General features: G+C 50.9%; 1 protein-coding gene across 2 annotated transcripts in view; it reads right to left on the bottom strand.

Moving 5' to 3' along the window:
* Positions 1 to 2,497: 2,497 nt before the first annotated feature.
* Positions 2,498 to 26,501, bottom strand: part of GANAB (glucosidase II alpha subunit) — a 38,445-nt gene continuing 14,441 nt past the window's right edge. For both annotated transcript variants that reach the window (XM_069739701.1, XM_069739702.1), the window contains 13 exons: positions 8,268 to 8,394; positions 8,117 to 8,196; positions 7,901 to 8,044; positions 7,728 to 7,824; positions 7,543 to 7,644; positions 6,995 to 7,238; positions 6,696 to 6,760; positions 6,014 to 6,090; positions 5,859 to 5,933; positions 4,991 to 5,104; positions 4,763 to 4,872; positions 4,384 to 4,484; positions 2,498 to 3,346 (listed from right to left, as the gene is read on the bottom strand). In XM_069739701.1, the coding sequence (XP_069595802.1) occupies positions 3,237 to 3,346; positions 4,384 to 4,484; positions 4,763 to 4,872; positions 4,991 to 5,104; positions 5,859 to 5,933; positions 6,014 to 6,090; positions 6,696 to 6,760; positions 6,995 to 7,238; positions 7,543 to 7,644; positions 7,728 to 7,824; positions 7,901 to 8,044; positions 8,117 to 8,196; positions 8,268 to 8,394 (1,446 nt within the window). In that variant the 3' untranslated portion in view covers positions 2,498 to 3,236. The remainder of the gene's footprint in view (positions 3,347 to 4,383; positions 4,485 to 4,762; positions 4,873 to 4,990; positions 5,105 to 5,858; positions 5,934 to 6,013; positions 6,091 to 6,695; positions 6,761 to 6,994; positions 7,239 to 7,542; positions 7,645 to 7,727; positions 7,825 to 7,900; positions 8,045 to 8,116; positions 8,197 to 8,267; positions 8,395 to 26,501) is intronic.

Genomic DNA, 26,501 nt, shown 5'->3' with positions numbered 1-26,501 from the left:
CAGCACATTCACTCATCACTATTCATTTTCTCCCAGTGGTCGCACATGTCAACATGTAGCCCCCAGTTTTAGAAACATTTACCACTCTGTATTGCAGCGAATGTAGCTCAATGCAACACCATAGGAAAATCATTGAGACGTAACGTGACACCTTGCCATGCATTCCTAGAATCAGGGCTCATTCGTCAAGTTTTTTTTTGCGCATGAACGCGATCCCTTTTTTTCACTGCCAGCACTTGTAGCTGTGACCGTCTATGGAGCCGTTCAAAAGTCCTTGATTTTCACAAAGTAAGCGATCTGCAGAAAACCGCATAGGCTGTCCGATATTGTTCCACGTGTTGGATTAAAATCAGCAATGCAAGTCTATTGGTCCATGGAAAAAAAAAATTACCGTAGACAATTCGGAAGCAATCAAAGTGCTGTCCATTGTTCACAGACTTCTAGATGGAAGGTAGAGAAACTTTTCTTTTTGTTTCCCCATCCAAGAAAAACTGATGAAACTCAGCTCAAACTCGGATTGTGAAAATGGATACTGACAAAAACTCTGCTTAAAAAACAAACAAACAAAAAAAACTTGGCAAATCACCAACATCTGAATGAACTTTTATTGGGAGTCTTGTACTCCAGAGGGGAGAGATACGTTTTGGCAGCTCTATATTGTTTCCTATTAAAGGTTTGATCACCAGGACCCCTATCCCACCAGGGAAGTGACTGAACATTTGCTGCATTAAAGCCAATGGAAAAACAGCCAAATGTACACTAAGGTAAGGACACTTCACTATTTCTTGTCTGCAAAAACAGGTGTGAATCCAGCAAAACAGACAGCAGGATTACTTCTATAGTTTAATATATACTGATCAGCGCATTCTCCGCTTAGCAGCGCCACGCCGTTACTCTTCTGACCCACATGATGTGCAAATAGACTAACCTAGGTCACACAGGGGTTCATGTGTGGATCGGGGAGGGGGCACTTTCTCAGTGTAATGCTATGGAGCCACATGGGCTTACACTGGAGGACGTGGCATTGCCCCATAAAAGATCCCTGTGTGAGCCAGCAAAGAAGGGTGTACGCATGGGACCGGAATGGCGCTGGAAACCAGAGAACACCATGATCGGTAAAGGGCGCTGTTTATTATTACTGAAAGCTACAGGGAGCAGTGTGATGGAGAGGTGCCAGCCAGCCTCCATGTAAGCGACTTTTTTCTTACCCTTTCTGACATGCCGTATCCCTGGTTTGGGTATATAGTTGTAATTAAAGGGTCATTCCATTCTTTAGAAGTGATCGCCTATGTGACCCTACAGATCAACACAATGGGCCTTTGCAGAGCTGCATCTGAATGGACGGTTGGGCAGGCACAAACACCTCTGCTAAATTCATTCCCTATGAGGTCACACAAAAAAAAGTTAAGTACTCAAGTAGGTCATGCAGTCCTGTAGAGAATAAAAGGAGTGGTGGTGCAAGTGGAGCTGACAAGGTTTTCTTAGGCAAAAGCTTAACAAAAACAAAAAAAATTTAAGCTTTTTTCCTAAAATTGCTACGTTGGTGCTTTTGCCCACTTTTTTTTTTCTAAAGCAGCATCTTCCCTATACTTTCACCTACAGTTTCCAAACAAAGCTGCCCAAGGAATGAGCATGTTTCTTTTAACTGCTTCAGAACCCTGAAGAGGTTAATAGTAGTAATAAAAAACTGAACATGTGCACAGCATGGTTGTCTTGTACATTGCTGTGCAATTATTGCAGCATTTTTCCCCCCTTTAAATAAAGGTGGATTCCAGGCAGATCCACCTGAAAATGAGATCCCTGTGCACAAACCCTTACAGATTCCTTAGCGCCCATGCGTCACTGATCTCGCATGACTCAACTGGTCTGATCCCTCAGAAGCACAAATTGCTGATAAAGTGAATGCATGCGGTGGCAGAAAGAGGTCAAAGTGCAGTGCAGCTTACTGTGTAGCCACAGACCACTCTGATTGCTCCTGCTGACCCCTCATCCACCCATGAAATCGCCTACAATGGGCATTTGAGCATCAGAACTGGACTGAAGGTCCCACCTTCCAACTTATGAAGGCCTACACTCATGCCTATATTAAGCAGATGGTTTAAAGTGGTTGTCCATTACTGACAACCCCTTCTTAACCACCCTAGTCCCCCCCAGGTAAAAGTTATACTCCCATTGGGTACACGTGCCTGCACTCGTGGGATGATATTGTGCTATGTGAACCCTGCGGCTAAACCATGTCACACGAGCCCGGGAGAGGAGGCGCTGGAATGGCACCAGCAGCGGAGGAGAGTACAGCTGCTATTATTTTACATGGAGGAGCTTTAAATGGTTGGGAGAACGTGTTGTCCTAGTAGTGGACAATCCCCTTTAAGTGTTCTGGATGATGTATGATTGGACGGTTTGTTTGGTTTATTTTGTATTTCTTATCTAAAAGGCGAAAAATTATTTGTATACAATATTCATCCTTCATCATCCTTTATTAAAAACATAAAACAAGTTTCTTTATAACGTTTATTTTTCATTTTATCAAAACATTTTCCGACTGAGACATGGATCCACTTCCACAAAAAAAAAAAAAAAAAAAAAAATAGAAAATCCTTGACAGGTTGTTATCTTTCTTATATGCTCACTAGCAGACCGAAAAAGATGTAGACAGAAGCCTCCACAATCGTAGCTACACAGGGCGTCACATTAGTGGGCTAATCTTTGCACCTTCACAGGTACGAGCTCAGGGGGGAAAGAAAGGGCAGTTATCTGTCGACAATTTACTTTTTATTAATTTATGATCCGAACATTTTTAACAATGGCTGCAGCCCTGAGAATTATTTACTAGTCATTTAGGTATCACGTGAAAATCTGATCACCCCCTCCGACCACAATAAGATCGGGACAGTGGGGAGTGTTGTAAGGCAGATCAAAGGGAAAAAATGGTCTCAAATCTGAGAACGAGTGATCCAGTGTCTTACTGTAAATTGTGACAGTACATGATCCATACACACAAACACACATACAGTAAGTGCAGCAGGGCAGTGCCCAGAATCGTGGTCGGACATTCACTCACTCACACACTCAGCGCTCGCACACTTTCCCCGATCTCTTTATTCTCACATTTGGTCCATGGTGGGGGAAAAAAAAAAAAAAAGGATCCACCTTACAACACCCCTTATGTGGGGCAGATCACCTGCCCCTTCTGTCCTCCCCCACCATTTCCCTGAAGACTTGGTAAATCAGTGGCGTTATCGAAGAGATATTGTAAAATCTGAAGCGATGTTGACGCCTGGTTTTCGTACAGTTATCACAGAAGTTTGTGCATCGTAGTCAAAATCCAGCTGCACTTCTGAGCCTCCTAGAAAAAAAATAAAGAAAAAAGGTTAATAAATGAGTAAGGCCCACAGGGGTGCATACTCGACAATGGCGGCTTAGGAATATAAGCCGCAATAGGAATAGGATTCCCTCAAAACCATAATTTAAAGAGGTTGTCCACTACTTTAGCATTGATGGCCTATCCATAGGATCAGTCAGGGTCTGAGACCTGGCACCCGCACTGAGCAACTGTTACCAGTGGCCGAATATACTCAATCAGTTGTAGAGCTCCTGATCGTGGCCGCCTCCGGGGACTGCACATCTGCCTATTGATTTGGCTAAAAAGTTAAGTGTGCAGTACCCTGCATTGGGATTCTATGAAGGATGTCAATCATGTCCAGGGAGATGTGATTAGAAGCTCTATGGCCGTCTACTCCTGTAGTGTAGGCCGTAAATGTACATAAGGAGGAATTGGGGTACACACCGTAAAATCTCTATCGCTTCATTGGGGGACACCGGTAACCATGGGGCTACTCAAGATCAGCAGGACAGGAATCACAGGGGAGCAGAAATTGATTAAAGAAGAGGAATCTTTATTATTAAGGAGAGATTTTTATTGAGGACATCTGAATCGGAGAGGTTATTAATAAAAAAACTAAAACTTTCCCTTAATAATAGGATTCTTCTTTGTCATCAAGAAAAAGCTCTCACTTCTCCTTAATAAAGATTCCTCTTCTTTAATCCATTCCTGCTCCCTGGATTCCTATCCTGCTGCTCTTGGGGAGCCCCACAGTTACATGCGCCTCCCCCCAATGAAGAGAACTACCCACAATACCCATCTGCTGCATGGAGCCAGTAGGGTCATGCCCTCTAATCCTAAATACATTTTTCGGTCCATTTCATGCAGCCATCATAAAGCCCCGTACACACCATGCTGTACTGTCTATGCAGAGAGAACAGAATATTATATATATATATATATATATATATATATATATATATATATATATATATATATATATATATATATATATACACATACACATTTTAAGGAATAGTTTCCTACAGATGAGTGCTCACCTGGCTGATGGAGGGTAATGTTCTTTGGCTTGGTTGCTCCAATTATAACGACGCGCTCCAACCAACTGGGAGTCTCAAACTTTCCATTAAGATCCAGGGAGCTGGTAAAAGACAGATTATGTTACACACATACCAATTAGGCCACGTTCACACCATCAGTATTTGTAGCACAAAACCAGGAGTGGAACAATCAGAGGAAAAGTATAATAGAAACATATGCACCACTTCTGCATTTATCACCCACTCCTGGTTTTGGCTTACAGATACTGATGTAAAATACTGACCAAATACTGCTAGTGTGAACATGGTCTTACTCAAACTCAGATCCCGTCATTTCTTCTGATCACATCTCCATCATGACAACGTTATTGAGCCTCACCTTGATGTCAGTTCTCCATGGCTATAGCTGAATTTTCTGTACAAGAAGTCATTTTGTTGGTAATTGAAGCTGTGACCATCATCCAGGTACAGTTCACCTTGGGCTTCTCCCTAAAAGAGGAGATCTGTTTCATATCTAAAAAGGCTTATGGGAAGGTCAGAGACAACGCATCTAAGAAGTTCCAGTAGGTGAGGGCATCAGAAGGAGGACTATCCAGAAGTCACTCACCTGCAGATTCAGGGCCACGTACAGAGTAAACGGATCATCTTGCATACAATCTGAGGAACGTCTGGCTCGATCCTTCCGAGGGATTATAGACCCACCGCGCTGAAACACTGGGATCTGGAAGAGTCACAAGAATGACAAACACAAATTAGGAGGATATCTGAAAGCCAAAAAAGAACACGTTCATGTTTGACTAGTTAATAATTTTAAAAAAATACCCCAAAATATTTAGCTTTCAGTCGCCATATTCTGACAATTTTTCAGTCTCTTTTTATTCAATTTCTTATTTAGGGGTGGAATTTGATGCGACCACAGAATGTGCCATTTTTATTTTGTTTTCCATTTTGATGTTCATTGTATGCGATAACTATTCTAATTATTTCAGGAAATATATAAGCAATGATTGCAAGTCTTGTTTATTTTTTTATATTTTGCTATTAATGTTTAGGGGAAAAGAGCATATGAAAGGGAATCCATCAGCAGAACATCGCCCCGCCAAACTATTTTTAGGTGCATGTAGCCCTTTTAAAGACAAGTCTAGCAATACCTTGACATGGCCAGTCCTTTCCTCTGTTACTGGGAAATCAGTGTTTGAATTGATATGCAAATGAGGCTGAAGAGCTATGGTAGCTAGTAAAGAGCTATGGGTATAGTAACATGGCAGAAATGGGACCATGGTAATCCATAAACACTCTCCGATCATGTTGCACAAGGGCAGACAGATTGGAGAGCCGCCATATTGGTAGCTTTCATTGTCTCTACTGACTCTGGCATTTAAGATGTTGAACTCTTGTGATCAGAGCTAGCTATACACAGAAGATGTTGTTAAGGGCTTAAGAATCAGCTCATCCATCATGGTAATGATACTCACTGAACTCATGGTGACCGACTGGTAGAACTTCTGTGGAGACTTGTACTGCTGATATGTGTGGACATCATACCAGACCTGTGAAGAGTTACCAGGGGTTAGCAACACGTGTGTGATCATGGGAGACTACAATCACAATGAGGGACTGGCGTACTCACTTCTCCGGTCCCAGGAAGATAGATCTGCACTCCGCGAGCATTGCTCTCCGTTACCGGATGCACCAGAAGTCCAGAGCCTGCACAATGTTGGTAAGCAGAATCTCACATTACAGGCGCTACTGAAATAGTATAATATCTACAAATAATAATGACGCCCATTTCTATTCTCACAATCATTATAGGGGTTTTCCACATACAAATAAGTGGTGACCACATGGTTACAAAACACAAACAGAACTTCTATCCGGGTCCATCGGTGACGTCTTGACAAAAGCGAACATCACCGCTGCATTCAATCACGTGGCTCAGCTTACATGTCATGAGTTGCTTAGCTCGATGACTGGCTGCAGAAGGGCTGTGGGCTTCAGTCGGTACATCACCGCTGCATTCAATCACGTGGCTCAGCTGCGGTGCTGAAAAAAAACAGGAGCCGCATAGCTGAGTGATTGGCTGCAGCAGTGCTGTGAGCTTCAGTCGTGACGTCACCGTTGCAGCCCAGAGCAGCAGTGAAAAACCAGTGATGGACCCGGAGAGGGACGAATATTGTGCTTGTTGGCTCCCAACTATGCAATTGATTGGGCACCACTTTTTGTGAAAGTGAAAAACCCCTTCAATCGTCAAAATAAAGACTCCTAGAACTGATAGAGAGGTACATATGCACAGACGTGGATAATCGGCTCACCCAATAAATACTGGTCGTCCATCGCAAATGTGGAGACGTCTGATGGAAAGTCGATCCAGAGAGCCCTAAAATATGAAAAGACTCCATATTTAGCTCACTATTGACATCGGATTTCCAATGTTAAAAGGACGTCGACATCTTCGGCGCTGCACCCAATCACCGAGCTCAGCGATGTCGGCTCTGTGTCTCGGCAGATAGGTGATCAGTTCGCAATCTTAACTCTTTAAATGAGACATAACTCTAAACCCAACATTTCTATTTTTCCCCCCCAGTTTCTCGGCATTGAACAATCCCCTCACCTTATTACAGGCTCGCCATCACGATGTGCGGCGTAGAACAGTGTATACCAATATGGAAGGAGCGCGTATCTTTCCTGTAGGGCTTCACGTATAATATCTGCATTGGTTTCTCCGTGTAACCAGGGCTCACGTCGAGGGGTGTCCAAGTGCGCGTGAGCACGGAAGAAAGGCTGATATGCTCCGGCCTGGTACCAGCGGACAAGCAGTTCCGTTTCGGGGTTCTTGAAAAAACCGCCAACATCCGCTGTAAAAGGTTGAACCAGAATATAGTTTAAAAATCACTTTTACTACACATATACTGCTAGGATAACCCAGGGCAGGACTGCGGTAACCCCACTGATTGCAATGCTGATGACCTAGTAGTGATGTCACTTGTAGGCTACACTCGGCTTTAACCGTGCAGCCACATGGACTACACTGTGCCAGGAAGCAGATTTGTTCTATTGATTAAAGAGGGTCACAGCAGTCAGACCCCGGCCAGAATCAAGCATTGGTGGCATTATCACGGCAAACGATAAAGATAATGAAAATGATGAAATGGCACAAACCTCCACAGAATGAGATCCCAACAAGAGCCAGACTCAGGCACATGGGGACAGAGATCTTCAAGTGTTCCCACTCCGCAGCATTATCACCCGTCCACACCGCACCTGGATAACGACAGGAAAGTTCTCCTGTAACCATCGTATGTGCTGTGCACAGGAGCAGCACCGTATTTCACCGTTACTCTTACCATAACGCTGTGACCCTGCAAAGAAGGCTCGGGTCAAGACGAACGGTCTCTCCTTCCCACCAGAACGATGGATCAGACCCTCGGCAGTAGCTTTGTGCTGTAGGCATGAAATAGCAGAAGGTTGGATCTATACCGTATACCTACACCATATACACGTACTATACAGTACTCACCACATACAGCCCATAGAGGTTGTGAACCTCTCGGTGCTCCCAGCCACCCCAATGTACGGCATCTTTGTGCATAGTCACTTCAGGGCCGTTGAATACAGACGGTTCGTTCATATCGTTCCAAACAAACATATTATCCATAGATCCCTGACGAGGAAGCAAGAACATAAGCAACAGCACAAAATGAAGAAGACCGACGAACAATGTGCAGCACTTCACCTCATACTGGTCATAGGAGAACATACTGGACCACCAGGCTCGCATGTCCGGATTGGTGAAGTCGGGATAGGCGGCAGAACCTGCAAAGGAATAGCGTGAGGAAACATGGCGACCCGAGACGTGACCGCAGCCTGCGATGGATCAGGCCTACCTGGCCAGCACCATCCCTCGTAGTCACTCCCGTCTTTGGTTTTAATATAGAAATTTCGAGACCGGATCTCGCTGTGAATCCGATAAGCGCTGTCTATTTTTATGTGAGGATCAACGATCGCCACCATCTGCAATACAGTAAAAGAGCAATATATAAAAAAAGTTACACCAAGTAAAAATACTGATCCTCTGCTCTAGAAGAAAGGATTGGAGAGGGGCGCGCTTTCCTAGTTTGAGTTTTTTTTTTTTTTTTTTTATAGTTTGGAAAACACGGTCACTCGGCTAAAAGTTTAATACAAAGAAAAATATAGAACACTTTAAAAAGATTTTCCATTTTGAAAAACCCATCACCAGGCTGCAGAATTTTTTTTAAAGGAAAAAAAAAAAGCGTTTTACTCACCCTCCTTGGGTCCAACAAAGTCTTTGCCGCTGTCCCTAGTGTGTTATAGTCAGCAGCACCGACCTGCTGTCAACTCAATTATGGACGGCAGTGCTGTCGACGTGATGTCAGCGCTGCAGACAATCAGACACCAGAAGCAGCGGCAGAGACTCAGTGAACACACGGAAGGCTAGTAAAATACAGTTGTGTTTTGTTTTTTAAATGCAAAATTGTAGCCCAGGGGATAGTAATTTTCCAAAAGTGGATAACCTGCTTTAAAAACAGGGATTTTTGTGTACTCACCGTAAAATCCTTTTCTCCGAGCCAATCATTGGGGGACACAGGACCATGTGTGTTATGCTGCTGCCACTAGGAGGACCCCCAGACGAAGCGTTTCTGTGCGAAACGCGCATCGGTTGTGGTGGGCCCCCAGGAGCGCTCCATTTGGCAACTATATGTTTACATGTTCACACGGTTGTATTTACATTCTACCTATGGTTAACGTATTGGGTATTGGCACATGATTGCTTGCACATTGGCACTTGTCTTATTATATTAAATTGATGGTTTATCACTACTACTTATGGAGCTCTGTTTCTGGTTGCCCACCTTCTGTCCTGTGCTTTAGGTGTTACCCTATGACTGTTTTTAGATTTCTTGTCTATCAATAAAGTTATTTGCATTTTATTGGGGCTCTGATGTGAAGGTAGTTCTTTGGTGTGTTTGCCACTAGGAGGACACTAAGTAATACAGAAAGAACAGCTCCTCCCCTGCAGTATACACCCTCCTGCTGGCTCCAAGTGAACCAGTTCGGTAACAAAGCAGTAGGAGCTTAACATTTAACCAGAATGAACTATGTCAAAACCAAGTCAACACAGAAAACCAAAGCAGTTAAGCTAACAGGGTGAGTGCTGTGTCCCCCAATGATTGGCTCGAAGAAAAGGATTTTACGGTGAGTACACAAAAATCTCTGTTTCTCCTACGCCTCATTGGGGGACACAGGACCATGGGACGTCCTAAAGCAGTCCCTAGATGGGGAACAACCAACTGTAATTGCTCCTTGTACCCACAGGTTACAGATGCGGCTCGGCCGCCTGCAAAAATTCGTCCGCCGACGGTCACATCTGCCAAGGCCTGAGAATGAATATGGTAATGTTTTGTAAACGTATGCAGACTGGATCAGGTCGCAGCTCTGCAGACTTGTGCTGCCGAAGCTTGGTGCCGGATGGCCCAAGACGCACCCACTGACCGAGTAGAATGAGCCTTAATCCCTGCTGGGACGGAGTGACCTAACTCGGTAGGACTCCTGAATAGCTGAACGAATCCATATGGCTATTGTCGCCTTGGAAGCGGAAAACCCCTTCTTTGGCCCTTCCGGGAGCACCAACAGGGCATCTGACCTGCGGAAAGATGCCGTCCGCGAGACGTATCTCTTGAGAGCTCTCACTAAATCCAGTGTGTGGAGGGCCTTCTCGGTGCGATGTACTGGTGCCGGACAGAGAGACGGTAAGACAATCTCCTGATTGAGATGAAAGGACGAGACAACTTTGGGCAAAAAGGACGGGGGTGTTCTCAAAACCACCTTATCCTGATGAAAATTCAGGAACGGAACTTGACAAGACAAAGCCGCCAGCTCTGAGACTCGTCTAATGCACGTGACCGCAACCAGGAAGGCAACCTTCCATGAAAGAAAGGACAGGGAAACCTCCTGCAGAGGTTCGAAAGGAACTTCTTGCAAGACTCCGAGGACCGGATTAAGGTCCCATGGTTCCAACGGCATCTTATAGGGCGGCACCCTATGGGAGACTCCCTGAATGAACGTCTTCACCTGTAATCTGTTGGCAATCCTGCGTTGGAACAGAACGGACAGGGCTGAAATCTGCCCCTTGTGAGAACTAAGGGCGAAACCTAAGTCCAAACCCGTTTGTAAAATTTTGAGGATGGAAGGAATGGAAAATTCAAGGGGAGAACGTCCCCGGTCGTTGCACCAGGAAAAAAGGTTTTCCAAGTGCGATGATTAATGCGCATAGACGTAGGCTTTCTAACACTGATCATGGCAGAGATGACTTCCGGAGAGAAACCTGCCTGGGTCAGAACCCAGGACCTCGGAGTTCTGGAGGTAAATGGGGCCCTGTGATAACAAGTCTGCGCTATTCGGTAATCGCCAGGGAACATCGGTGACTAGTTGAACTAGTTCCGCGTACCACGCCCGGCGCAGCCAATCAGGCGCAATCAGGATTATTGGAACTTCCTCCGCTCTGATCTTCTTGATGACTCTTGGCAGTAAGGGGAGCGGGGAAAATATGTACGGAAGCTGAAAATGATGCCACGAGAGTATGAGTGCATCTGCCCCGATTGCTGCTGGATCGTGGGACCGAGCTATGAAGTCGGGAACTTTGGAATTTAGCCGTGAGGTCATCAGATCCACGTCCGGGGTTCCCCAACGACTGCAGATCTGGTGGAAGATCTCCGGATGGAGAGACCACTCCCTGGTGTTGAGGCCTTGACGACTCGAGAAATCTGCCTCCCAATTGTCCGCTCCAGGGATGTGAACCGCAGAAATCATTAAGCGGTTTTCCTCAGCCCAACAGAGAATGTGGCCTACCTCGCTCATGGCTGCCATGCTGCGGGTTCCCCCCTGTCGGTTGATGTATGCATTGTCGGACTGAATCCTGAAGGGACGACCCCCCAGGAAGGGATGGAATTGGAGAAGAGCTAACCTGATTGCCCAAATTTCTAAGATGTTGATCGGAAGGTGTAATTCCTGAAGTGACCAGTGGCCATGAGCAGTGTGATGTAAGAACACCGCTCCCCAGCCTAGAAGACTGGCATCTGTTGTCACAACCAGCCAATGTACTGGAAGAAAAGACTTCCCTTGATTCAGGGAGGACTTCAATGTCCACCACCAGAGAGACTGTCTGACTCGCTGGGGAAGGAAGAACCGACGGTGGAGGGAGAACGGGTTCCTGTCCCAAACAGCCAGGAGGGCATGCTGTAAGGGACGGAGGTGTAATTGGGCAAATGGAACCGCCTCCAAGGCTGCTACCATCCTGCCGAGGACTCTCATACTGAAGCGCAGAGAGTGAGTGCAAGGTTGAGAGAGCTTCTGAGCCTCCCGCTGTAAGACAGATCTTTTCCGGGAGAAGAAGCAGCAACCCCTGGGACGAGTCTAGTATCCTAGAAAGGAAATTCACTGAGCCGCTACTGGGGAAGATATTTTGAAGTTTATCTTCCAACCCAGGCGAGAAAGAGAATCTATTGTGATGTTCACAGCCTCCTTTCAGGCGTGGAAAGAGGGGCCTTTGATGAGGATATCGTCTAGATACGGTAGCACCACCACGCCTCGGGTGTGAAGGATGGCCACGGCGGCCGCCATGACCTTGGTAAATACCCTGGGAGCGGTGGCGAGGCCGAAAGGCAAAGCAACGAACTGGAAGTGTTGTTCCTGAACTGCGAAGCAAAGGAACCTCTGGTGAGAAGGGAAAATTGGAATGTGGAGGTTCGCGTCCTGGATGTCTATAGACGCCAGGAACTCACCTTTTTCCATGGAGGTGATGACAGAACGAAGCGATTCCATTCGGAACCGTCGTAGCCTGACGAACTTGTTCAGCAGTTTTAGGTCCAGTATGGGCCGTACTGTACTGTCCTTCTCTGGAACAATGAACAGGTTTGAATAAAAACCTTAAAACCTTTAGCTGAAGACAAGACCTCAGCCCTGTGGGTCATAGCCTTAGTCACCCACGTAGCAGCAAAAGATGGAAAGAGTGCGGCTGCTGAGGCTTGAAAAGCTGAACGAGCCATATTTTCGATCTGACGATCGGTGGGGTTTTTAATCGAGGCGCCCTCCGAAGAGGATAAAATAGATTTAGTAGCTAGGCGCGATACTGGAGGATCTACCAGAGGAGACTGTGACCAATCTTTTCTTAGATCAGGAGCAAAGGGATATTTGGACTCCATGGGCTTTTGCCCTGTGAAGCGTTTATCTGGACGGATCCTATGAGATTCAACGATTTCCTTAAATTCGGGATGATTGGCGAACACTCTGCGAGCCCGCTTGGTCCTCTTAAAGGACACAGCATGATCCGTTTTAGATAAAGGTTCCTCATCTAGCTTCAGGGCTTTGTTTACTGACTCAATGAGAGAGTCAAGTATCTCCTGATCGTGTTGAAATTCCTGATCTAGGGACGTATCAGAATCGTCCTCTGAGCCAGGTTCTCTACTAGCCCCAAGGGAGGGGGAGAGAGAAATGGAACTCTCAGAACCAGATTCCCGGTGATGGTCTGGGGACAAGGCATGAGTCCTTTTCCTGGAAGAGCGAGAGCTCCTTGGTAAGGTACAACCCCTAGTGTACAAGGGGTTCTGATCATCGGAAGCGTTATCCGTAAAGGTGCCCTGGTTAGAGGAAGGGTCTCGGAACGAATCTAACGCTGTGGCCAGGGATGCCATAGACCGGGTAAGGGAGGTAGCCCACTAAGGGGGACTAGGCTCACTGGGTTCGGTATCAGTAACAGGTGGTTCCTGATCAGTCACTGGTTCACAAGCCGAGCATAATGCAGTATTGTGACGCCGGGGAAGAGATACCTTACAAGAAGTACAAGCAGCAGAAAACACAGTGTGGGTTTTCCCAGACTTTTTGTTAGGCTTTGATTGAGACATAGTGTAGCCTTGAGGAGAGCGCTTGCTAGCAGGGGAAGGGTTAAGCCATGTTTCTGCAGCTTACCCAGGTCCTGTGTCCCCGGGGGAGGTCCGCAATGTGTCCACAGAAATCGCTAATCCCTGAGGCCATGTTCACACGTTCCTGATTTCCCTGCTGTTTTTTCTGCACTAAAAACCGCAGCTCTTGGCAGAAAACGCAGGTCCTTTTTTTGGTGCTTTTTTGGTGCGTTTTTTTATGCAGTTTTCTATGCAGAGTCTGTGTGTTTTCTAGGAAGTTTTTTTAGGGTTAAAATGGCTGAAAATACCCTAACCCTACCCCTAACTCTAACCCTACCCCTAACCCTAACCTTAGTGGAAAAAAAAAATAATTCTTTATTTTTTTTATTGTCCCTACCTATGGGGGTGACAAAGGGGGGGGGTCATTTACTATTTTTTTTTATTTTGATCACTGAGATAGGTTATCTCAGTGATCAAAAGGCACTTTGGAACGAATCTGCCGGCCGGCAGCTTCGGCGGGCGCACTGCGCATGCGCCCGCCATTTTGCAAGATGGCGGCGCCCAGGGAGAAGACGGACGGACGGACACCGGGAGGCCGGGTAAGTACAAGGGGGGGAGATGAGGGCACGGGGGGGGGGGGGGGGAGGGGGGGTGGTCGTCGGAGCACGGGGGGTGGCAGCCACACTGCAGCGGTTCTGCACCACAAACCGCAGAAAACCCGCAGATATATTTTTTTTCATCTGCGAGTTTTACTGCGGGTTTGACCTCACAATGGAGGTCAATGGGTGCAGAACCACTGCAGTTCCGCAAAAAGAAGTGACATGGTACTTCTTTTTTACCGCGGCTATTCAGCGCGGCTTTTTTTGCGATTTTCCGCAATGTGGGCACAGCAGTTCCTGTTTTCCATAGGGTACATTGTAATGTACCCTGCATGGAAAAACAGGATTTTTGGTTGCTTACCGTAAAATCTGTTTCTTGAAGCCTCCATTGGGGGACACAGGAACCATGGGTGTATGCTGCTGCCACTAGGAGGCTGACACTATGCAAATAAAAAAGTTAGCTCCTCCTCTGCAGTGTACACCCCATCGACTGGCATTATACTCTTCAGTTAGTGAGAAAGCAGTAGGCGATAATGAAACAAGGTTGAAAAACCATAACCACAAACTTGAGAACTGTAACGCGAGAACAGTCATAGAACAGATAACAACAGAAAACATTGGGAGGGTGCTGTGTCCCCCAATGGAGGCTTCAAGAAACAGATTTTACGGTAAGCAACCAAAAATCCTGTTTTCTTTATCGCCTCTCATTGGGGGACACAGGAACCATGGGACGTCCCAAAGCAGTCCCAAGGGCGGGAAAACAGACTTCCATCAGGTCAGAGGACTCACCACTGCCGCCTGCAGGATCCTTCTGCCTAGGCTGGCGTCCGCCGATGCGTAGGTATGGACCTTGTAAAATTTGGCGAACGTGTGGATGGAAGACCAAGTTGCCGCTTTGCAAAGCTGTAGGGCGGAAGCCCTGTGGTGCACCGCCCAGGAGGCGCCGACTGCCCGGGTAGAGTGAGCCTTAATCCCAGGAGGGGGCACTCTGTTCTTGACCCGGTAAGCCTCTAAAATTGCCGTTCTGATCCAGCGAGCAATAGTCGCTTTAGAAGCCGGCTGGCCTCTGCGTGTGCCATCAGGAATGACGAAAAAAGAATCCGTCTTCCGGAAAGAGGATGTTCTATCCAGATAAATCCTCACTGCCCTGACTAGGTCTAGCTTGTTCAACGATCGCTCCAGAGGATGAGTCGGAGCTGGACAAAAAGGAAGGTAGAACGATGTCCTCGTTGAGGTGGAAGGTGGAAACCACCTTAGGAAGAAAAGAAGGTGGAGGTCGGAAGACCACCTTGTCCTGGTGAATGACCAAAAACGGAGGGCGGCAAGACAGTGCCGCCAGCTCGGAAACGCGGCGAATGGACGTGATGGCCACAAGAAAGGCCACCTTCCAAGATAAAACTGATAGAGGAATCTCCCTAAGAGGTTCAAAGGGAGAAACCTTCAAAACGTCCAGTACCAGGTTTAGGTCCCAAGCCTCCACAGGGGCCCTGAACGGCGGGACGGCGTGGGCTACCCCCTGAAAGAAGGTCTTAACCTGTGGCCGAGAGGCCAAGGTCTTCTGAAAGAGGATGGAAAGCGCAGAGACCTGACCCTTCAGGGAACTAAGAGCCAGGCCCGAATCCAGTCCTGCCTGAAGGAAGGCCAAAAGAGAAGGCAGAGAAAAAACCATAGGCGGCACGCGGTTGGACTCGCACCAACGGAAGTAGGCCTTCCAGGTGCGGTAGTAGATCCTGGAAGATGAAGGCTTCCGAGCCTGAATCATGGTGTGAATCACCCGGTCCGAAAGGCCGGACGCTCTTAGAACCGCGGTCTCAACAGCCACGCCGTTAAACTGAGCGACCGAGAATTCGGGTGGCAGATCGGACCCTGGGACAGCAGATCGGGCCTGTCTGGAAGGCACCAGGGAGCGTCCGCGAGAAGGTTGACGAGCTCCGCGAACCAAGCTCTCCTGGGCCAATCCGGGGCGATCAGGATGACCGTCACCCCTTCCGCTTTGATCTTCTTCAACAGTTTGGGAAGTAATGGAAGGGGTGGGAACAGGTAGGGCAGCTCGAACTGTGACCAAGGAATGGCCAGAGCATCGACGCCCACTGCGAGAGGATCGCGGGACCTGGAGACGAATTGCGGAACCTTCCTGTTGATTCGAGACGCCGTGAGATCCACATCCGGAGTTCCCCATCGAAGACAAATCTGATGGAAGACCTCCGGATGCAGGGACCAGTCCCCTGCCGCGAGACCCTCGCGGCTGAGGAAGTCGGCGGCCCAGTTTTCTACGCCGGGGATATGCACCGCGGATATCACCGGAACCGTTGCCTCTGCCCAAAGGAGGATCTTGGATACCTCGGCAAGGGCCAAGGAGCTCCGAGTCCCCCCCTGATGGTTGACATATGCCACAGCCGTGGCGTTGTCCGTCTGGATCCGGACTGGAAGGCCCCTGAGGATCCTTTCCCAATGGCGGAGGGACAGAAAGATGGCCCGAATTTCGAGGACGTTGATCGGCAGCGCAGACTCCTGCGGCGACCAACGGCCCTGAACCGTCAGGTGGCGAAAAACCGCACCCCAGCCGATCAGGCTGGCATCCGTTGTCACCACCTGCCAGTGAACCGGAAGGAAGGACCTGCCCTGGGAGATGAGAGGAGACGTCAGCCACCAGTTGAGAGACCGCTTGACCCGAAAGGAGAGTCTGATCGGCCGATCCAGGGAGAAGACCGACCTGTCCCACTGAGACAGAATGGCTTGCTGAAGGGGTCGACAATGGAATTGGGCGAAGGGAATCGCTTCCAAGGTAGCTACCATCCTCCCCAGAACCTTCATGGCCGATCGGAGGGAGGGAGGCCGAGGACCCTGGAGCAAGAGTATGTCCCGACAAAGGGTGGATCTCTTGTCTTTGGGAAGGAAGACTCTGGACTGACGAGTGTCGAAGAGCATGCCCAGAAAGATGATGCGCTGAGAAGGAATAAGGCAGGACTTCTTCCGGTTGACCAGCCATCCGAAACGGGATAAGGTGTCGAGAACAATGGACAAGCTTTCGTGGGCCTGAGCAAAGGACGGAGCCTTGATGAGGATGTCGTCGAGGTATGGGAACAGGACCAAGCCTCTGACCCTCAAAATGGCCATCAGCGCCGCCATGATTTTCGTGAACACCCTTGGCGCGGTTGCGAGACCGAACGGCAGGGCGACGAACTGAAAATGATCTTGTTGCACTGCAAAGCGCAGGAAACGGTGATGTCCGGGAAATATTGGAACATGTAGGTAGGCGTCCTGGATATCTATAGAGCATAGAAATTCCTGAGCCTCCATGGAAGCAATTACTGAACGAAGGGATTCCATCCTGAAGTGTCTCAGGCGAACCCTCCTGTTCAGCAATTTGAGGTCCAGAATGGGACGAACCTTGCCGTCTTTTTTCGGTACCACAAAGAGGTTCGAGTAGAAACCCGTGTACCGTTCCTTTTCTGGGACGGGAACAATTACCCCGGATTTTAGCAGAGAAGCGATGGCTGCGAAGAAGCCCGGAAACAAAGCGGGATCTTTTGGAGGACGAGATTGGAAGAAACGATCCCTGGGTCGGGAGGCGAACTCTATTTTGTATCCCGAGGATACAACTTCCCTGACCCATGCATCCTCTACTGCGGAAAACCAGACGTCCCTGAAACGGAGAAGACGGCCCCCCAACCTGGGAGTTGGGCTGGAGTCTTGCCGAGAGTCATGCGGAAGTGGATCTTCCAGTCCTGGGCCTGGACGATCTACCCTGGGAATAGTGAGGACGCCAGGAAGGAGTGGGCCTGAAGGACACCGCCTTCTTCTCTTGACGTGCCTGTGGCCTCTGTTGCTGCTGGGAAAAGGAGTTTGATGCAGCGAAGCGACGAAAAGGCCGAAACGAGCGAAACTGCCGTCTAGGGGGAGGGCGACGAGGTTTAGCCTGGGGGAGAAGGGAACTTGTGCCCCCAGTGGCGTCCTTAATGATCTGGTCCAGCTGGGAACCAAAGAGACGAGAGCCCTGGAAGGGCAGACTAGTGAGGGACTTTTTGGAGGACAAGTCCGCCTGCCAGGCCTTGAGCCAAACGGTCCGGCGGATGGCAACGGCATTGCTGGAAGCCTGAGCCGCACAAGAGGCGACATCCAGGGAGGCGGAAACCAGGTATTCACCCGCGTGGGAAATCTGGTTGGCAAGTTCCGCTAATTGCGCGGGAGGAGCCCCGTCCAGGATACCTCGCCGTAGATCCTTGGCCCATTTTGAGATGGATTTTGAAGCCCAAGTGGAAGCAAAGGCTGGGCATAGCGCTGCTGAAGCCGCTTCAAAGGCAGATTTCGAAGGATTCTCTAACTCTGTCGTTAGAATCCTTCAGAGACGCTCCGCCGGACAGTGGAAGCACCGTGTTGGTGGACAGCCTGGAAACCGGGGGATCCACCGAGGGAGAGACCGTCCAATTGGCGGTAAGATCTGGTGAAAAAGGATATAACACCCCCAGGCGTTTTCCCCTCTGAAAACGTCTGGTCGGATTCTCTCTCTCTCTGGCCAGGATTTCCTCGAATTCAGGATGAGGAGCAAAAAATTTTGAAGGTGGTTTGGCCCGTCTAAACGAAACCGCCTGATCTGCGGGTTCCGTAGAGGGATCCTTAATGCCACAGGTTTGGTTTATAGCCCGAATGAGGTTCTGGACCGACTCACTCATGGTGGCGATTTGGCTAGGATCCAGCTCCGAAATCTCCTCTGAGGGCGCATCAGATAAAGCCTCGCCTGACTCAGGGGAGGAGGAACGGTGCGACACCAACCGCGGGGGAGGGCCGGGCGGCGAGATGGAACGCGAAGAGGACTCAGACCGACGTTCCTGTCTGGACCTTTTGTAGCTTGGCAAGGAGGTCTCGGGTGGCGGTTCCTGCGACCCGCTGGCCACGGCAGGGGTCTGCAGGGGTAACCGATCCAGCGCGGACACCAAGGTTTGAGATACCCGTGTTAAATCGGCCACCGATTGTGACAGAGAGGCGGCCCAGCCTGGGATGGGGGGATCACTCTTGGGCGGAACAGTCGGGGGATCCTGGGCGGTGGGAACAATTGGGTTGCTGCAGGACTGACACAGCGGAGAGGACTGACCTGAGGGAAGTTTGCTGTTACAGGACGAACATGCAAAGTACGTGACTAAGGCAGAAGATGAAGAGGTAGGGGGGCGAGAGCGGCCCCCTTTAGAAGACATTTTGAGAGATCCCTGAAGATGCCAGTGGGTTAGGGGACAGTGGGGCAGAGAAGGGTGTCAGTCTGCAGTGCAGCTACTCACGGACCCGGTCCTGGAAGATGTCCCACTTGTTGCTGTATTCTTGCGATGCTGAGCCCACAGAAGATGCGGGCGAAGGAGCGTGGCGCGCTGCGTGAGGTGCTGCGAGGGCTGCTTGCTGTGTGAAGCGGCGCACACCAGCTGAGAGTCCCACGAGGAAGGGGGGCGGAGCCAGACGCAGAGGCGCCGGTGGGCAGGGCGCAGTATGTCGGGCGGGAAAAAGCCCGCCCGCAGGAGCGGAAAAGAAGAGGCCGAAAACCGGAAGTAGGCCCCGGCCGAAGCCGGGGCCTAAATTTGGAACCGGCGGCCGAGAAAAAGAGCCGCGGCGCCGAAATAAAGCGCCGGAACAACGCGGCGTGAGGAAGGCTGGCGCCGCAGCCTGCTTAGGCTGCGCCGCTGAAGGGCGCCGCAGAAAAAAACACCCACCTGCGGCGCCAGCAATGTGCCGCAGGGAGACGCGGCGCGACAGCCTGCAGGGCTGCGACGCTGAAGGGCGCCGCAGAACACCACCTCCTGCGGCGCCAGAGCAATGCGCCGCAGGGAGACGCGGTGCGACAGCCTGCAGGGCTGCGACGCTGAAGGGCGCCGCAGAACACCACCTCCTGCGGCGCCAGAGCAATGCGCCGCAGGGAGACGCGGCACGACAGCCCGCAGGGCTGCCGCGCTGAGGAAGCTGAGCTGCGGCGCCAGAAGATGTGCCCAGAGTAAGAACCGCAGCGCTGGTAATGCGCCGCGGAAAGTGCTGGGGGGATAGAGCGCGGTGGCCTAAAAGGGGGGCCCCTCGCTGAAGACAGAAGGCCCTTGGTAAAAGGGAAGAAGAAAGGCGACAGGGAGCCCCTAACAAGAACCCCCCCTAACAAAGATCCGGGATGGGAAGGGGGAAAATACTCACCCAAACATCCCACGCTGGTACTAACCTTGAAAGGGTTTGAGACGTCCAGGGAGCTGATGGACGTCCTCGTCTCCTCCGACCGACAGGCTCTGGTAGGCGAGTGGGTGGGGGACGGAGCCAGGACCGGACTTCTGAGCACGCTTGTGTGCTAGGATCTTGGTCTGGTGAAGGATCTATGAGGATACGGGGTGGCAGTACACGCCGTACTCATAGTCCGCTTTGTGGGGCTACAGGTGTGACTGTTCACCCTGTATCCCTCCGGAAAAAACCTGTAAAGGAAACGACGCACATTGAGGTAGATAAGGGTCTAATGAAAGACCCGTGTCCACCTCCTACTGACACTAAGCTAAACTGAAGAGTTTAATGCCAGTCGGTGGGGTGTACACTGCAGAGGAGGAGCTAACTTTTTTATTTGCATAGTGTCAGCCTCCTAGTGGCAGCAGCATACACCCATGGTTCCTGTGTCCCCCAATGAGAGGCGATAAAGAAACAGCTGCGGACCCGCAGCGGGAAAATCGTGGCGGTTCCGCATTAAAAAAAGGATAGTGTGAACATGGCCTGAGGCTGTGATTCAAAACGCTGGAGCAGTGCTGCAGCATCAGCCCTGTGGGTGTCCAAAGATGGCAGCCGAGATCAGAAACAGAAGGCGCTTCTCGCAGAACGAGAAGCGCCAGAGAGAGTTGGCGGCGGTAACCGCCGGTGGGCGGAGCCAACGTTCCGGCCTGGACGGGAGAAAAGCCGGGGGCTAAATTTTAAGCTTGTGGTTGCGGCCTGCAGTGCAGCGACCGCTATGACCCACGGACCCGGGCTTTAAGGTATATGCAGACCTCCCTCGGCCCCGCAGGTGTACTCACGGTAGATGCGGTGGGCCGATGCTCAATCCACCGTCGCCGTAGTCAGGGAGGGGATGGAGAGCTTCTGCCGCCTTCCATCATCCGCTGTAACAGTGGTGATGAAGTGGGGGGCTGCACGGACGCCATAGACATCATGTCCAGCTATGCACCTGGCTCCAGGAGAGGTAGATGGAGGGCTACTCCATGTGGTCGCCTGCTATAGAGGGGGGAGATCGGAACGCAAAGGAACCGTCGCCCGTAAGGCGAGCTCAGGGCTGGCATCCAACGGTGCAGGAAAGGGTGCGGGGAGGGACGCTCCGCGTTCTTGCCTGTTGATGGTTCGAGGCAGATCGGAACCTAGAAAGGATCCGTTGCCCCCATTCGCTCCGTTAAGGGAAAAATAGAATAAAAAGTAAAAAACTAAAAAAAAAAAAAACAAACAAACGGTGGGGTCTGAAAGCAGACCCAAGTGCCCGAACTGGTTCACTTGGAGCCAGCAGGAGGGTGTATACTGCAGGGGAGGAGCTGTTCTTTCTGTATTACTTAGTGTCCTCCTAGTGGCAGCAGCATAACACTCATGGTCATGTGTCCCCCAATGAGGCGTAGGAGAAAACAGGATTTTTGGTTGCTTACCGTAAAATCTGTTTCTTGAAGCCTCCATTGGGGGACACAGGAACCATGGGTGTATGCTGCTGCCACTAGGAGGCTGACACTATGCAAATAAAAAAAGTTAGCTCCTCCTCTGCAGTGTACACCCTACCGACTGGCATTATACTCTTCAGTTAGTGAGAAAGCAGTAGCAGAAAGGAAAAAGGTTGAAAAACCATAACCACAAACTTGAGAACTGAAAACGTGAGAACAGTCATAGAACAGATAACAACAGAAACATTGGGAGGGAGCTGTGTCCCCCAATGGAGGCTTCAAGAAACAGATTTTACGGTAAGCAACCAAAAATCCTGTTTTCTTTATCGCCTCTCATTGGGGGACACAGGAACCATGGGACGTCCCAAAGCAGTCCCTAGGGCGGGAAAAACAGACTTCCATCAGGCCAGAGGACTCACCACTGCCGACTGCAAGATCCTCTGCCTAGGCTGGCGTCCGCCAAAGCGTAGGTATGGACCTTGTCAAATTTGGCGAACGTGTGGATGGAAGACCAAGTTGCCGCTTGCAAACTGTAGGGCGGAAGCCCTGTGGTGCACCGCCCAGGAGGCGCCGACTGCCCGGGTAGAGTGAGCCTTAATCCCAGGAGGGGGCACTCTTTACTTATCCCGGTAAGCCTCCGGAATTGCAGTTCTGATCCAGCGAGCAATAGTCGCCTTGGAAGCAGGTCGGCCTCTGCGCGGGCTATCAGGAAAGACGAAAAGAGAATAAGTCTCTCGGAAAGTGGACGTTCTATCCAGGTAGATCCTCACTGCCCTGACTAGGTCTAGCTTGTTCAACGATCGCTCCAGAGGATGAGTCGGAGATGGACAAAAGGAAGGTAGAACGATGTCCTCGTTGAGGTGGAAGAGGCGGAGGCCTGAGGACCACCTTGTCCTGGTAGATGACTAAGAACGGAGGACGGCAAGAAAGAGCCGCCAACTCGGAAACGCAGTGGATAGAAGTGATGGCCACAAGAAAGGCCACCTTCCAAGATAGGACTAACAGGGGAATCTCCCTGAGGGGCTCACAGGGGGAAACCCTCAGAACGTCCAGTACCAGGTTTAAATCCCATGAATCCACAGGGGCCTTGTACAGAGGAACAGCGTGGGCCACTCCTTGAGGAAAGGTCTTAACCTGTGGTCGGGAAGCTAAAGTCTTCTGAAAAACAAAAGGATGGAAAGTGCAGAGACCTGGCCCTTCAGGGAACTAAGGGCCAGGCCCGAATCCAGTCCTGCCTGAAGAAAAGGCCGGACGCTCCTAGAACTGCGGTCTCAAAAACCACGCCGTTAAAAGGAGCGACCGAGAATTCGGGTGTCAGATCGGACCCTGAGACCGCAGATCGGGCCTGTCTGGAAGGCGCCAGGGAGCGTCCGCGAGAAGTTGACGAGCTCCGCGAACCAAGCTCTCCTGGGCCAATTCAGGGCGATCAGAATGACCGGCACCCCTTCCGCTTTGCTCTTCTTCAACAGTCTGGGAAGGAATGGAAGGGGTGGGAACAGGTAGGGCAGCACGAACTGTGACCAAGGAATGGCCAGAGCGTCGACGCCCACTGCGAGAATCGCGAGACCTGGAGATGAACTGCGGAACCTTCCTGTTCATTCGAGACGCCGTGAGATCCACGTCCGGAGTCCCCCATCGAAGACAAATCTGATGGAAGACCTCCGGATGCAAGGACCATTCCCCTGCCGCGAGGCCCTCGCGGCTGAGGAAATCGGCGGCCCAATTGTCCACGCCGGGGATATGCACCGCGGATATCACCGGAACTGTTGCCACTGCCCAGAGGATGATCTTGGATACCTTGGCCAAGGAGCTCCGAGGCCCCCCTTGATGGTTGACATATGCCACCGCCGTGGCATTGTCCGTCTGGATTCGAATTGGAATACCCCTGAGAATCCTTTTCCAGTGACGAAGGGACAGAAAAATGGCCCGGATCTCGAGGACAATGATCAGCAAGGTTGCCCCCTGCACCGACCAGCGGCCCCGTACAGTCAGGTGGCGAAACACCGCACCCCAGCCGAGCAGGCTGGCATCCGTCCTCAACACCTGCCAGGGACTGGAAGGATCGCTTGTCTTTGGGAAGAAAGACCTTCCTCTGATGAGTGTCGAAGAGCACGCCCAGAAAGATGATGTGTTCAGGAATAAGGCAGGGCTACTTCCGGTTGACCGGCCACCCGAAACGGGCTAGGGTGTCGACGATGGACAGGCTTTCCTGAGCCTGAGAAAAGGACAGAGCCTTGATGAGGATGTCGTCGAGGTATGGAAACAGAACCAGGCCTCTGACCCTCAAGATGGCCGTCAGCGCCGCCATGATCTTCATGAAAACTCTTGGGGCGGTTGCAAGACCGAACGGCAGGGCGACAAACTGAAAATGTTCCTGAAGCACTGCAAACCGCAGGTCTCGGTGATGTCCCGGGAATATCGGAACGTGGAGGTAGGCGTCCTGAATATCTATGGAACACAGAAATTCCTGAGCCTCCATGGAAGCAATTACTGAACGAAGGGATTCAATCCTGAAGTGCTTCAGACAAACTCTCCTGTTCAGTAATTTGAGGTCCAGAATTGGACGCACCCTGCCGTCTTTTTTTTTTTTTTCGGTACCACAAAAAGGTTGGAATAGAAACCTGTGAACCGCTCTTTTTCTGGGACGGGAACAATTACCCCGGCTTTGAGGAGAGAAGTGATGGCTGCGAAGAAACCTGGAACTAAAGCGGGATCTCTTGGAGTTCGGAATTCTAAGAATCGATCCCGGGGTCGAGAAACGTACTCTATCTTATATCCGAGGATACAACTTCTCTGACCCATGCGTCCTCTACTGAGGAGATCCAGACGTCCCTGAAGAAGAGGAGACAGCCGCCCAGCCGGGGAGGTGGGATGTCGACTAGCCGAAAGTCAGGCCGAGGTGGTTCTTCCAGTCCTGGAGGGTCTACCCTGGGAGTAGCGAGGACGCCAGGAAGGAGTGGGCCTAAAGGATGCCGCCTTCTTCTCTTGGCGTGCCTGTGGCCTTTGATGCTGCTGGGAGAAGGAGTTTGATGCCGCGAAGCGACGAAAAGGCCGAAATTGATGTCTAAAGGAGAGGCGACAAGGCTTGGCCTGGGGAAGAAGGGAGCCTGTGCCCCCAGTAGCGTCCTTAATTATTTGGTCCAGCTTAGAACCAAAAAGGACGAGACCCCTGAAAAGGCAGGCTGGTAAGGGACTTTTTAGAGGACAAATCCGCCTGCCAGGCCTTAAGCCAAACGGTCCGGTGGATGGCAACCGCATTGCTGGACGCCTGAGCCGCACAAGACGCGGCGTCCAGATAGGCTGAGACCAGATATTCACCCGCGTGAGAAATCTGGTTGGCAAGTCCCACCAGCTGTCTGGAAGGAACCCCGTTCAGAATGCCCTGACGGAGCTGTTTGGCCCATTTGGATATGGATTTAGAAACCCAAGTGGAAGCAAAGGCCGGGCAAAGACTGGCTGCGGCAGCTTCAAAGGCTGACTTCTCGAAAGATTCTAAGACTATCGTTAGAATCCTTCAGAGATGTTCCGCCGGACAGTGGGAGGACCGTGTTGGTGGATAGTCTAGAAACCGGAGGATCCCCCAAGGGAGAAGCCGTCCAATTAGCGGTGAGCTCCGGAGAAAAGAGATATAAAACGCCAAGTCGCTTTCCTCTCTGAAAGAGTCTGGTCGGGTTCTCTCTTTCTCTGGTCATAATCTCCTCGAATTCCGGGTGAGGAGCGAAAAACTTGGAAGGTGGTTTAGCCCACCTAAACGAAACCGCCTAGTCTGCGGGTTCCGTAGAGGACTCCTTGATGCCACACAGGTTAGATTTATCGCTCCAATGAGATTCTGAACCATCCCTCATGGTAGCAATCTGGTTGGAATCCAACTCCGAAACATGCTCCGAAGGCGCATCAGAGAACGCCTCGCCTGACTCAGGGGAGGAGGATCGGGAGGACGCCGACCGCAGAGGAGGACCGAGTGGCGAGATGGAGCGAGAAGAGGACTCAGACCGGCGTTCCTGTCTGGACCTTTTGCGGCTAGCAATGGAGGGCTCGGACGGAGCTTCCTGCGACCCGCTGGCTACTGTAAGGTCTGCAGAGGTAATCGATCCAGCACGGACACCAAAGTTTGAGACGCCAGAGTTAGATCGGCCACCGATTGGGACAGAGAGGAAGCCCAGCCTGGGATGGGGGTATCACTCTCGGGCGGATCGGCCGGGGGATCTTGGGAGCGGTGGGAACAATCGGGTTGCTGCAGGCCTGACAGAGCGGAGGCAGAAGAGGAAGAAGTAGGAGGACCCCCTTAGAGTTAGACATTTGCAGAGGTCCCTGAAGAAAATGCCACAGGGTTAGGGGACAGTGGGGCAGAGGGGGGTGTCAGTCTGCAGTGCAGAGCTACTCACGGCAGACGAAAAGCACAGATACCAGGATGCTGTAGGCCTGTAGGAAGATGCTGTGGATCTCCGGTGCAGATGGTGTGCTGTGCCCCCAGAAAGGATCGCTCTGCGGAGTTCTCCGTCGCAGGTGTGTGGCACGATAGAGAAAGACTCGTGCCCTGAGTGTCCGGCAGCCGGCGTGGAGGAAGGGGCGGAGCCAGTCGAGATGGTACCGGTGGGTGGGGAAAAGCAGGGCACAGATTGTCGGGCGGGAGAAAGCCCGCCCGATAAAAAAGGAAGTGGGCGGAGCACGGCACCGGAAGTAGGCCCCGGGAAAGCCGGGGCCTATATTAGAAGCCGGTGCCCGCTGAGAAGAACCCCCGCGGCTCAGACACTGCCCGGCAGAGCGGCGCGGAAGCCGCCGCATGAAGCAGAGAGCGCTGCCGCCGGTTAAGAGTCGCCGGAGTAGGCCCCGGAAAAGCCGGGGCCTAAATTAGGAGCCGGTGACCAGAGAGAAGATCCCTGTGGCGCAGACACTGCCCGGCAGAGCGGCGCGGCATCCGCCGCATTTAAGAGAGGGAGCGCTGCCGCCAGTGAAGTCGCCGGAGT

This window comes from Ranitomeya imitator, chromosome 9 (genome assembly GCF_032444005.1).
Source record: "Ranitomeya imitator isolate aRanImi1 chromosome 9, aRanImi1.pri, whole genome shotgun sequence".
Taxonomy (NCBI): Eukaryota; Metazoa; Chordata; class Amphibia; order Anura; family Dendrobatidae; genus Ranitomeya; species Ranitomeya imitator.
The sequence above is the reverse complement of the archived record's forward strand: the minus strand, read 5'-3'. Positions and strand labels throughout refer to the sequence as shown.